The 14,000-nt window shown below is 42.3% G+C and overlaps 1 protein-coding gene across 9 annotated transcripts in view; it reads right to left on the bottom strand.

Moving 5' to 3' along the window:
* Nucleotides 1-8,274, bottom strand: part of PCLO (piccolo presynaptic cytomatrix protein) — a 547,854-nt gene extending 539,580 nt beyond the window's left edge. For all 9 annotated transcript variants that reach the window (XM_073619550.1, XM_073619551.1, XM_073619554.1 and 6 more), the window contains exon 1: nt 7,845-8,274. In XM_073619550.1, coding sequence (XP_073475651.1) covers nt 7,845-8,054 — 210 coding nt within the window. In that variant the 5' untranslated portion in view covers nt 8,055-8,274. The remainder of the gene's footprint in view (nt 1-7,844) is intronic.
* Between the last annotated feature and the right edge of the window lie 5,726 nt (nt 8,275-14,000).

The raw sequence follows: 14,000 nt of genomic DNA, 5'->3' as shown, positions 1-14,000 counted from the left end.
GTGAGATAGGGACTTCAGATAGTGATATATATACAGTATCTCACAAAAGTGAGTACACCCCTCACATTTTTGTAAATATTTTATTATATCTTTTCATGTGACAACACTGAAGAAATGCACTTTGCTACAATGTAAAATACACTGTTGTATAACAGTGTAAATTTGCTGTCCCCTCAAAATAACTCAACACACAGCTATTAATGTCTAAACCACTGGCAACAAAAGTGAGTACACCCCTAAGTAAAAATGTCCAAATTGGGCCCAATTAGCCATTTTCCCTCCCCGTTGTCATGTGACTCGTTAGTGTTACAAGGTCTCAGGTGTGAATGGGGAGCAGGTGTGTTTATTTAGTGTTATCGCTCTCACTCTCTCTGGAGGATCTGGAAAAAAGAATTGTTGCTTTACATAAAGATGGCCTAGGCTATAAGAAGATTGCCAAGACCCTGAACTGAGCTGCAGCATGGTGGCCAAGTTTAACGGGACAGGTTCCACTAAGAACAGGCCTCACCATGGTCAATCAAAGAAGTTGAGTGCATATACTCAGCATCATATCCAAAGGTTGTCTTTGGGAAATAGACGTATGAGTGCTTCCAGCATTGCTGCAGAGGCTGAAGGGGTGGGGGTCAGCCTGTCAGTGCTCAGACCATATGCCGTACACTGCATAAAATTGGTCTGCATGGCTGTTGTCCCAGAAGGAAGCCTCTCTTAAAGATGATGCACAAGAAAGTCTGCAAACAGAGAAAGTCTGCAAACAGTTTGCTGAAGACAAGCAAACTAAGGACTTGGATTACTGGAACCATGTCCTGTGGTGTGATGAGACCAAGATAAACTGATTTGGTTCAGATGGTGTCAAGCGTGTGTGGTGGCAACTAGGTGAGGAGTGCAAAGACAAGTGTGTCTTGCCTACCGTCAAGCATGGTAGTGTCATTGTCTGGGGCTGCATAAGTGCTGCCAGCACTGGGGAGCTACAGTTGATTGAGGGAACCATGAATGCCAACATGTACTGTGACATATTGAAGCAGAGCATGATCCCTTCCCTTTGGAGACTGGGCCACAGGGCAGTATTCCAACATGATAATGACCCCAAACACACCTCCAAGACGACCACTGCCTTGCTAAAGAGGCTGAGGGTAAAGGTGATAGACTGGCCAAGCATGTCTCCAGACCTAAACCCTATTGAGCATCTGTGGGGAATCCTCAAACGGAAGGTGAAGGAGCGCAAGGTCTCTAGCGTCCACCAGCTTTGTGATGTCATCATGGAGGAGTGGAAGAGGACTCCAGTGGCAACCTGTGAAGCTCTGGTGAACTCCATGCCCAAGAGGGTTAAGGCAGTGCTGGAAAATAATGGCGGCCACACAAAATATTGACACTTTCGGCCCAATTTGGACATTTTCATCTAGAGGTATATTCACTTTTGTTGCCAGTGGTTTAGATATTAATGGCTTTGTGTTGAGTTATTTTGAGGGGACAGCAAATTTACACTGTTATACAAGCTGTAAACTCACTACTTTACATTGTAGCAAAGTGTAATTTCCTCAGTATTGTCACAAAAAAAGATACAATAAAATATTTACAAAAATACTCACTTTTATGAGATACTGATAACAGTATATATATATCTATATATATAGATATATATATATATATATACACACACACACTATATTGCCAAAAGTATTGTAGTGCCTGCCTTTACACACGCATGAACTTTAATGGCATCCCAGTCTTAGTCCATAGGGTTCAATATTGAGTTGGCCCACCCTTTGCAGCTATAACAGCTTCAACTTTTCTGGGAGGGCTGTCCACAAGGTTTAGGAGTGTGTCTATGGGAATGTTTGACCATTCTTCCATAAGCACATTTGTGAGGTCAGGCACTGATGTTGGACGAGAAGGCCTGACTCGCAGTCTCCGCTCTAATTTATCCCAAAGGTGTTCTCTCGGGTTGAGGTCAGGACTCTGTACAGTTAAGTTCCTCCACCCTAAACTGGCTCATCTATGTCTTTATGGACCTTGCTTTGTGCTCTGGTCCAAATCATTTGGTGGAGGGGGGATTATGGTGTGGGGTTGTTTTTCAAGGGTTGGGCTTGGCTTCTAAGTTCCAGTGAAGGGAACTCGTAAGGCGTCAGCATACCAAGACATTTTAAACAATTTCATGCTCCCAACTTTGTGCGAACAATTTGGGGATGGACCCTTCCTGTTCCAACATGACTGCACACCAGTGCACAAACAAGTTACATAAAGACATGGATGAGTGAGTTTGGGGTGGAGGAACTTGACTGGCCTGCAAAGAGTCCTGACCTCAACCCGATAAAACACCTTTGGGATGAATTAGAGCCCATTTATACAATTAGAAAACATTTTCAATGATCTTACTAAAGTAAACTGAAATCTGATTGCCTGCAAAGGATTACTGATCTTTGCACATCATCTCTGCATTATGCATTGCATTGTTTACGTAACCTGCCTTACACTTACTGCACCATATAATTGCAAATAACACCCACAATAAGATAACTGACATATCTGACCCACATAAAATGCTGACAGGTGTCATCTTTTTTTTTTCTGCATTTAAAGCATAGTTCCACTCGTTTGTATGTTTATTAAAAGTCAGCAGCTACAAAAAGTGTATGTGCTGACTTTTAATAAACAGACACCCACCTGTCCCACGGTCCAGCGATGCGGCCGCCCGAAGCCTCGCTCCTCTCCCCGGCGCCAGCATTGCATGTGCATGGCACACCCAGCTGTGACAGGTTGCGGCTTCACAGTCGAGAGCACATGCGTTGCGTTGCACTCTTTTAGTGGCCAGGCAATCTTCTGGTATCTGTGACATGTCCCAGAAGATTGCAGAGAGGGAGTGGGAGAGAGGAGGAGTCGCCTAGGGAGAGAGGAAGAGTCGCCTAGGTGGTGAGGCGATGAGAGCAGGAAGTGGGAGCTGGGTACCTGTCAAAACTAGGTAACCGCTCCCCCCCACAAAAAAATTACATGTCAAATGTGGCATGTAAAGGGGGCGAGGAGTGCTTAAAGCAGAAATTCCACTTTTGGGTGGAACTCCGCTTTAATATTGTGGGAAGAACACTTCTATTATAGCCTCAGTTAGAAATGTTTATTTAAAAGGAATGACTGTATTTGCCTAAATAATATGTAGTGTAGAGAACGTCAGCACCATGGTCAAGGAAGCCAGTAGTGATGACTGTAATGAAAGCTTTTAGACATGTCATCAAACTAGAATAAGAAAGCTTTGTCATGGCCTTGGAAGCAAATACAGGCACTAATACTAACCACTTCCTAGCACAATTCTATTAAATAAAATGTTTATATCTCACATTAGAAACATCCAATACTACAACAGCAATATGAGTACTTTCAGTGCCGTATTTATCAATGACCTAAATAGAAATAAGACAAAAGATACTGTATGATGTAAGCCATGCAATGACAACATACTGGGCTTATATCTTATAACATATCAAGAAATCAGAATAATTTTTAGTAATCAAACTACAGTAAACTGAAATCCGATTGGTTGCTATGGAATACTGATCTTTGCATATCATCATTGCACTTTTCAATGCCTTGTTGAAAAAACAAGCCTGCTTACTGTAACATATAATTGCATATGACACCTACCATGAGACGGCTGACATATTTGACACACATACAATGTATACAGGCACTGCCCTTTACATGTATTCTGTTGGTAGAGTTTACTATTGTGGGACGCACACTTGTATGACAGAATCAGTTAGGATTGTTGACTAAAGAATTTGTAGTGTAGAGCAGGGCTTGACAATTTTTTTTTTGAATCTAGGAGCCAGCTAAAAAAGTTAGGAGCCAGTTTGTGTGAGCGTACGGCGAAATGTAATGTGTATTGCAATCACGTCCCAAGCATCCCAACACGTGCATTTACATTCATACATGTGTACAGAGTGGGGGTGGGCGCACACAGAAGTTGCTGAGTACATGTAGTATGCAATGACACCAAGGAGTCAGGCTCGGCAGAGGACAGTGAGCAGATGGGCTTCTATATGAGGACTCACCGTGGCTGTGGACATTCTGGCAGCGGGCACTATGGCAGGCAGGGGGGTAGACATGGTGTTGCCGTACATACACTGGGTGTGCCCAAATTCGTCCTCTGCTACCTGGTGTCTCTGGCCATCCACCATCACCCTTATCCTTCGTGGAGATAAGCCAGGTGGAAGGGAGCGGTCCAGCTGCATCATGAGGCACAGCAGAGACACCCAGCTCCTCCTCAGCTCCCTCTTAGCCGATCCCACCAATCACCAGCTGAGCCGGGTCCAGGACTGGAATCTGAATAGAGCCCTGTGGTGGCATGAGTGTGACAGGAATAATGTCATAGGAAGGCCACATGGGGGGAGGGGAGCAAAATTGCAACCCCCTGTAGCTACGCCAGTGGAGTTACCGCTCTTGTGGGGGACATAGCGATGCCTCTGGTGCCAGGACAGAATTTCTAGTGACCATAGCAGCCTGGCACCTGGGATTTGTTGAGCCCCAGTGTAGAAATCTTCAGGACCACCATAGACAGGGAAGCGGCACTGATGGCTCTAATGAAATCCTATACAAATACAGACACCAATACCAAACACTTCCTAGTACAATTCCATTAAAAAATATATAAATCGCAAATTATAAGCATCCTGTATTACAACAACAATATGAATTCTTTCCAGTAACATAATCATCAATGGGGAAACAATTTAAGTAAGAGAAAAGTACAAAACATAATTAGTGCAAAGGCATAAAACCGAGCTTACTCTTGGAACTCATATCAAACAATCAGAATCATTTTCAGTGATTGGACTACAGTGAACTGAAATCTGATTAGCTGCCATACATTACTGAATTTTGCATTGTTGAAGAGCCTGCCTACTACTGCACCTTATAATTGCATACAACACCCATTGTGAGATAGCTGACAATATACTGACATGCATAAAATATACACAGGTGCTGTCATTTACATGTATTTTGTTGGTAGAGATAACTATTATAGGAAGAACACTTGTATAATAGCCACAGTTAGGATTTTTTTACTTGAAAGGATGACTGTATTTACTCAAAAATCAAAGCAAAGTGAATACAGGCGGTCCCCAGGTTACAAACATCCAACTTACATATGACTCCTACTTACAAACGGTAGGGGAGACAACAGGAGGTGAGAAGAAATCTACCCCTAGGAAGGGAAATTCACTCCTGTAAGAGCTTTTATGGGGAAAGGGTGTCTCCATTGAAGCTTTAACGCTAATCCTTGCTTATTCCAACAACCCACAATTTTCAAAATCCAATTGTCATAGGAACAGAAAGTGAGGTGAAATCTTCTGAACAGGGGCACAGGCAGCAAAACAAATGTTACAGGGGTGGGTAACCTTTCCCTGTACTATGCAAAAAACTTTTGCCTGGAACTACACATAGAAATTAGACCTGCTCCGACTTACATACAAATTCAACTTAAGAAAAACCTACAGACCATATCTTGTTTGTAACCCGGGGTAGTGCACAAAAACTTCAGAACCATGGAATGGAAAGCCAGCACTGATGGCTGTAATTAAATATTATAGGAATGTAATCAGACTAGAATAGGGAAGCTTGGTCATGGCACTGGTAGCATATAAGACAAGGTATAATGTAAGCTGTGCAAGGAAGTAGTACTGGACTTACTCTTGAAACCCATATCAAGCCATTAGAATCATTTTCATTTTTACAGTGGTCCAATTTTCGTGATTGGACGACTGTAAACTTAAATCTGATTGGCTGCTATGAATGAATTACTAACCTTTGCAATGTTGAAGAACTCTGCCTACTCACTGCACCATATAATTGCATATGACACACACTATGAGATAACTGAGATACATAAAATGTCTTTTACATATATTATGTTGGCAACAATATTGTGGGAAGAACTCTTGTATCATAGCTCCAGTTATTTAAAGGAATGACTATAGTCACCTTAAAAACAAACAGTGAATAATATATAGTCCAGAGAGGTTCAGGACCATGGACAGGGACGCAAGTATGAAGACTAAAATAATGAAATCTTAAAGACATGTCATCAGACTGGAATAGGTAAACTTGGTCACTGCATTAACACCACATAGACCCCAACCATTTCCTAGCACAATTAAATAAAAGAATGAGATATTTAAACCACACATCATAAACACCCAGTACTACAAAAGCAATATGAATATGTCCAGTAACATTCAGCAATGCAAAAAAACAGAAATAAGAGAAAAGCACATATAGTAAGCCATGCAGACAAAATACTGGGCTTACACTTGGAACCCATATCAGGCAATTAGAATCATTTTCAGTGATCAGACTACAGTAAACTGAAATCTGATTGGTTGCTATGGATTACTGATCTTTGTATATCATTGCTACACTTTGCATTGCCTTGTTGAAACAACCCTGCCTGCTTACTGCACCATATAATTGCATATGACACCTACTATGAGATAACTGACATAACTGACATAACTGACATGCATGCAAGGTGCTTTACATGTATTTTTCTGGCAGCATTTAAAATTGTGAGAAGATTTTTTTTGTTTGTTTATTTACCGGGGGGGGGGGGACGACTATTCGCCCTAAAACCATAAAACCAGAGCTGTGAAGGTGAATAATATGTAGTGCAGAGAACTTCAGGACCATGGACAGGGACACCAGCACTGATCAGGACCATGGACAGGGACACCAGCACTGATCAGGACCATGGACAGGGACACCAGCACTGATCAGGACCATGGACAGGGACACCAGCAGTGATGAATGTACTAGAATCACTGACAGCACATAGACCCCAACCATTTCCTAGCACAATGATATCACACATTATAAGCACCCAGTACTACAGAAGCAATATGAAGTCTTTCCAGTGATACATTCATTAATAAAATGAATAGCCATAGAGAACAACATACTGTATAATGTAAGCCTTGCAAAGACAATATACTGGGCTTACACATGGAACCCATATCAAGCAACCAGAATCATTTCCAGTGATCAGACTAGAGTAAACTGAAATCTGATTGGTTGCTATGGATTACAGATCTTTCATATCATCGCTTTACTTTGCTTTGCCTTATTGAAGAAATCTGCCTGCTTACTGCACCATATAATTACATATGACACCCACTATAAAACAGGTGACACCCATATAATGTCCGTTACATATATTTTGTTGGTAGCATTCAATGTTGTGGGGGGGAAGACTTGTATGACAGACAGCAGATATTTTCCTTGAATTACTGGAGGAGATGACTATTCACCCTAAAACCATCGCTGAATAATAGACAGTGCTGAGAACTTCAGGACCATGGACAGGGAGGACTGGAATGAAAGCCTCTAGACATCAGAAAGGAAGATGAAAGCTTGGTCATAGACACCATTTCCTAGCACACATCATATACACATCCAGGTGTACAGAGGCAGTATGCATGGTGGGAATGATAGGAATAATAAAGGATCCTATCCTAGGGAGCCTAGTACTACTTGTATTAGTAGGGCTGGGTAGGAAGGAAGGCTACATAAAGGCACAGTGTAGTGGAGCAGTGTGGGAGCTGCACCTTCCCCATGCACACTCATTCATGCAGAACGGGGGCACGTCCCATTATCACACAGCATGCACTTGTGCACATTTCTGCTTGTTGATTGGTTAGTGAGCCCGAACTCCCTGTGATCTATAGGGGAGAGAATGGGGGAGATGTCCATGTCACGTCCTGGGGGGGAGGGGGAGCTCAGACATGTCCCTATGATGATGGGGATGTGTAGGGAGCGCTCCTCCACCCGTCATATAAGAGAAGAGAAGATCCTTGCCTGAGTGCCGGCCGATCCGTCTCACTCCCTCTCGGCATATCCTGCGCCCTTGACATGACAGCGGCGATTTGTTTTCTCTCCTCTTCGCTCAGCCGGCTCAGATCAGCCTCCATTCCGGAGGGGATGCGGGAGAAGCCTCCTTTCCCATCTCCTACCATCCCTTCTGGATATCCACCCATCCCTTCCCCTCCTTCTATGCTGCCTTCATTGCCCATCGCAGCCTATGGCAGCCTATGTCCTTACTACTGATACCGATCTAGTCCGGATCCCAGCCCGCAACGCCGCTAATTTGCCCTGTTTTCTTCTAATCCTATGCCGCTTCCTCCATTACGATGGAGTCCAGTGTAAGTGATCCTGGCTGCCTGGCTAGAAATCCTTCCGCTGCTGCTCTCCTCTGCTGAATGACACAAAGCATCCTCCGCACCCCTCTAGAGGTGCAGCAGCCCCCCTACTGGCCGCTGGGTGGTGTGTGCTGCTGAGCGCAACATTACTCGCTCGCTTATATATATATATATATATATATATATATATATATATATATATATATATATATATATATATATATATATATATATATATATATATAAATATTATTATTATTAATAACCTATAATACTAGACTATACTACACTATACTGTTACAAAACTATAATATCTACACTAAACTAGATATCATAATATACTACACTACACTATACCATAATATACTACACTATACAATACTATACCATAATCGACTACACTATACTATACTATACTACACTATACTACACTATACTATACTATACTACACTACACCATAATATACTACACTATACTAAACTATACCATAATGTACTACACTATACTATGCCACACTATACCATAATATACTACACTACACTATAATATACTACACCACAATATATTATACTATACTATAATATACTACACTATACTCTACTAAACTATACTATACTACACTATACCATAATATACTACACTATACTATATTACACTATACCACTGTACCAATATAGTACACCACAATAAACTATACTGTACTATAATATACTACACTACACTATACTATACTATAATATACTGCACTACATTATACCATAATTTACTACACCACAATATACTATAATATATTACACTATACTATACTATACTATACTATACTATACTATACTATACTATACTATACTGTACAACACTATAACATAATATACTACACTATACTAAACTATACAATAATATACTACACTATGCTATACTACACTACGCTATGTTATACTATGCTACACTATACCATAATATACTATACTATACCATACTATACTATACTATACCATAAAATACTACGCTATACTATACCATAATATACTACACTATACTATACTACACTATACAAATATACTACACTATACTATACTATACTATACTATACTATACTATACTGTACTATACCATAATATACTACACTACACTATCCTATACTACACTATACCATAATATACTACACTACACTATACAAATATACTACACTATACCATAATATAATACACTACACTACACTATACTAAACTATACTACACTATACTATACTATACTATACTACACTATACCATAATATACTACACTACACTGTACCATACTACACTACATTATACTACACTATACTATGCTATACCATAATATAATGCACTTTACTATATTATGCTATACTACACTATATTATACTATACTAAAATATGCTATACTATGCTACACTATACTACACTATACTATACTAAACTATACTACACTATACCATGATATAATATACTACACTACACTATATTATTATTATATTATACTATGCTACGCTATACTACACAAAACTATAATATACTTTACTACACTATACTATAATATACTATACCACACTATACTATATTATGCTATAATACTATAATATTATACTATTCTATACTATAATACTCTATACTACACAAAACTATATTATACTATACTACACTATACTATAATATACTATACTACTACACTATACTATATTATACTACACTACACTATATTATGCTATACTATGATATACTGCAATATACCCTCTTCCTGCCCGCCCTATAGCAATATGATGGCCGCAAAGTGGCCGCGGGGGCACGCAGCACGGCAATCAGTGGTGTGGTGTGTCAGTCTGACACACCGCATCACCGCATCACCTATGCCTATGAGGCTCTTTACCATGTGATCAGCTGTGTCCAATTACAGCTGATCACATCATAAACAGGAAGTGCCCTTTATCGGCTTTTCCTCTATTCTTGCTGACAAGGTGTGAGTAGATAAAGAGCCAACCAACTGATTATCAGTGCAGACCCACCAAGGATGCCCACTAGAGCCCACCAGGGATGCCCAACCATAACCACCAGGGATGCCAATCAGTGCCCATTAGAGGTGCCAATCAGTACCCATTAGAGGTGCCAATCAGTACCCATTAAAGATGCCAATCAGTGCCCATCAGTAATGCCTGCCAGTGCCTCCTCATCAGTGCTGCCTATCAGTGCCCATCAGTGCCACCCAAACGCAATAATCAATTCTTTATTATTATAACAGCAAGCACATCTATATTCGTTTTTATGATCATCCATTTCTCTAGCTTTGTGATTGATGGGTCTACAAGCCTATTACATTCTTTCTCTCTAATGCCCTGTACACACGATCGGACTTTCCGACAACAAAACCGTGGAATTTTGTTCGAAGGATGCTGGCTGTAACTTGTCTTGCATACACATGGTCACACAAATATTGGCCAACAATTACGAACGTGGTGACATACAAGACGTATGACGAGCCGAGAAAAAGGAAGTTCAATAGACAGTGCAGCTTCTTCTGCTTGATTCCGAGCATGCGTGAACTTTTGTGCGTTGGACTTGGGTACACACGATCGGAAATTCCGACAACAAAGTTTTGTTGGTAGTAAATTTGAGAACCTGCTAGCCAACATTTGTTGGCGGAAAGTCCGACAACAAATGTTCGATTGAGCATACACACAGTCAGACTTTTAGCCAACAAGCTCACATCCAACATTTGTTGTCGGAAAATCAGATCGTGTATACAGGGCATTAGTCTTCCTTGATTATAAGACTATTAAACATGTCAGCCAATCAAGGTCTGAAGAAGAAGCAGTTGCTTTGAAATGCATTTCCACCCTCTCTGCTTATGAACGCCTATGATCTTGTTCCTGTGACATCACGTCTGGCCCGGCACCATCTTGCGGGTCATGCTGGTCACAGCTGTGATCGGCTGCTTCCTGGTCCTTGGTTGTCTTTGGATCCATTGCAACACCATCTTTGCCCCAGACTGCCACGCTACCAGGACAATTTCTAGAGTCTCAGGGACTGGCAATTTCATCACCCATGCTGATTTTATTCATCTAATTTGTGAGTTACTACCTGCTTTTACTATGAAATACTGCACTCAGTCTGGCGCACCTCTGCTTCTATTATAATAAACTATACTACACTATATTATTACTATAATATATCATACTACAATATATTATACTATACCAGCGTTTATCAACTGGGGTGCCGCAAAGAGCCCCCAGGGGCGCCGTGGCAAAATGACCAATAACCTCCTCAATCAAGCAGGTATCTAATAAAATATTCTTATGGACATGTTAAACCTTTTTTTAATTACAGCGGTGCCGGCTCGCTGTCTCAAACATGCATGCAGCTGCCAGTGTCACTCAGAAAGCTGTGTGGGCCGCCCGCCCTTGTCCTGCCAACCGATAACATCATCATCGGTTGCTAAGGGCCAGTCGGATGCTGGCACAGCTTTCTGGGATGCTATCAGGAAAGTACTTACCAAGGCCGAAATGCCGAGAGCGGTTTACCCTTGTGACTAAGCGCAGTCCGCCCCCTGGAGGTGAGACAGGGGAGTGGATGCACAAAGAGGCACAGGCTACCTCAGGAAGCAGGAGGTGGTTGACTTGAAGTCCTGGGTAGAGGGAGGCAACTGTGCAGCAACTGGCAGATGGATGACCTGATGGAACAGGTATAAGAGAAAGTCCAGAACCAGGCTGAGGGTCAAATGCACACAGGGTAAGTATAAGCACAGCAAGCTGGGGTATCAGACAGTAAGGCACAAGGATAGTCCAGGATAAAGGCAGAGGCTCAAGGGCAAGGAGAAGTAGGCAAATCCAGGTCACAGGCAGAGGGTCAAACACTGGAGAAGAGCGGAAGTCCAAGTAGCAAGCCGAGGGTCAGGTTCAGGAGACAAGCAGAGTAGTCGAGGTCAATCCGGGTCAAAAACAGGTAATCAGGTCACAAAAACAGGAAGCAGAGATATCACAGGAAACTGAAGACAAACCAGCAATTGATCTGTGTGCCAGTCCCTTTTATAGGCCAGCCCAAGGATCACATGGGGCGTGCACTATTGCGCATGCGCCGGATTGCCGGTCCACGAATGCGCATGCGCCAGAGCGCCGTTCCGCCACGCATGCGCACAGGAACACGATTTTGACGGCTGAAGGCCCTATTCTCCTGACAGATGCGCTGTCGTGGCTTGTTGGATGGGATGCTTACCCCTCTTCTGTCAGTGTAGCTGGGGAGACACGTGCAGCTGTGTGAGGAATGAAAGCAAAATACATCGTAAGGAGGCTGCATTTGGAGGTACAATATTGAAATATACAGTATGTATACTGTGTAGAAACGTTAGCCTTTCTCTACCAAGATGCCGCAATCCTGTCTGCTCTCCCTCTGCTGACAAATCACAGCTCTGCCCATCCCAGCTCTGTATACAGAGCTGAGAGGGGATGGGCTTCATGTTCGGGTCGAACATGAGTTTAACTCAAACATTGGCTGTTCGCCCGTTCGCCGAACAGCGAACAATTTGGGGTGTTCGCGGCAAATTCGAAAGCCGCAGAACACCCATTAAAAGTCTATGGGAGAAATCAAAAGTGATAATTCTAAAGGTTACTATGCAAGTTACTGTCATAAAAAGTGTTTGGGGACCTGGGTCCTGCCCCAGGGGACATGTATCAATGCTCAAAAAAGTTTTAAAAACAGACGTTTTTTCGGGAGCAGTGATTTTAATAATGCTTAAAGTGAAACATTAAAAGTGTAATATTCCTTTAAGTTTCGTACCTGGGGGGTGTCTATAGTATGCCTGTAAAGTGGCACATGTCTCCCGTGTTTAGAACAGTCTGCCAGCAAAATGACATTTCTAAAGGAAAAAAAGTCATTTAAAACTACTTGCGGCTATAATGAATTGTCGGTCCGGCAATACACATAAAAGTTAATTGATAAAAACGGCATGGGATTCCCCTACAGGGGAGCCCCGAACCAAAATTTTTAAAAAAAAATGCTTGGGGGTCCCCTCAAATTCCATACCAGGCCCTTCAGGTCCGATATGGATACTAAGGGGAACCCCGCACCCAAAAATTTTTAAAAATGGCGTAGGGGTCCCCCCAAAATCCATACCAGATCCTTCAGGTCTAGAATGGATATTAAGGGGAACCCCGCGCCTACATTTTTTAAAATAATGGCGTGGGGGTCCCCTCAAATTCCATACCAGGCCCTTCAGGTCCGATATGGATACTAAGGGGAACCCCGCACCCAAAAATTTTTAAAAATGGCGTAGGGGTCCCCCCAAAATCCATACCAGATCCTTCAGGTCTAGAATGGATATTAAGGGGAACCCCGCGCCTACATTTTTTAAAATAATGGCGTGGGGGTCCCCTCAAATTCCATACCAGGCCCTTCAGGTCCGATATGGATACTAAGGGGAACCCCTTGCCAACATTTTTTAAAAAAATAGCGTGGGGTCCCCCCAAAAATCCATACCAGACCCTTATCTGAGCATGCAACCTGGCAGGCCACAAGAAAAGAGGGGGGGATGAGAGAGTGGCCCCCTGAACCATACCAGGCCACATGCCCTCAACATTGGGAGGGTGCTTTGGGGTAGCCCCCCAAAGCACCTTGTCCCAATGTTGATGGGGAGAAGGGTCTCATCCCCATAGCCCTTGCCTGATAGTTGTGGGGGTCTGCAGGCGGGGGCCTTATCGGAATCTGGAAGCCCCCTTTAACAAGGGGACCCCAAGGTCCCACCCCCCCGTGTGAAATGGCAATGGGGTACAAATGTACTCCTAACATTTCACAAAAACAGTGTCAAAAATG

This window comes from Aquarana catesbeiana, linkage group LG03, assembly GCF_042186555.1.
Source record: "Aquarana catesbeiana isolate 2022-GZ linkage group LG03, ASM4218655v1, whole genome shotgun sequence".
In the NCBI taxonomy this organism is placed as follows: Eukaryota; Metazoa; Chordata; class Amphibia; order Anura; family Ranidae; genus Aquarana; species Aquarana catesbeiana.
The sequence above is the reverse complement of the archived record's forward strand: the minus strand, read 5'-3'. Positions and strand labels throughout refer to the sequence as shown.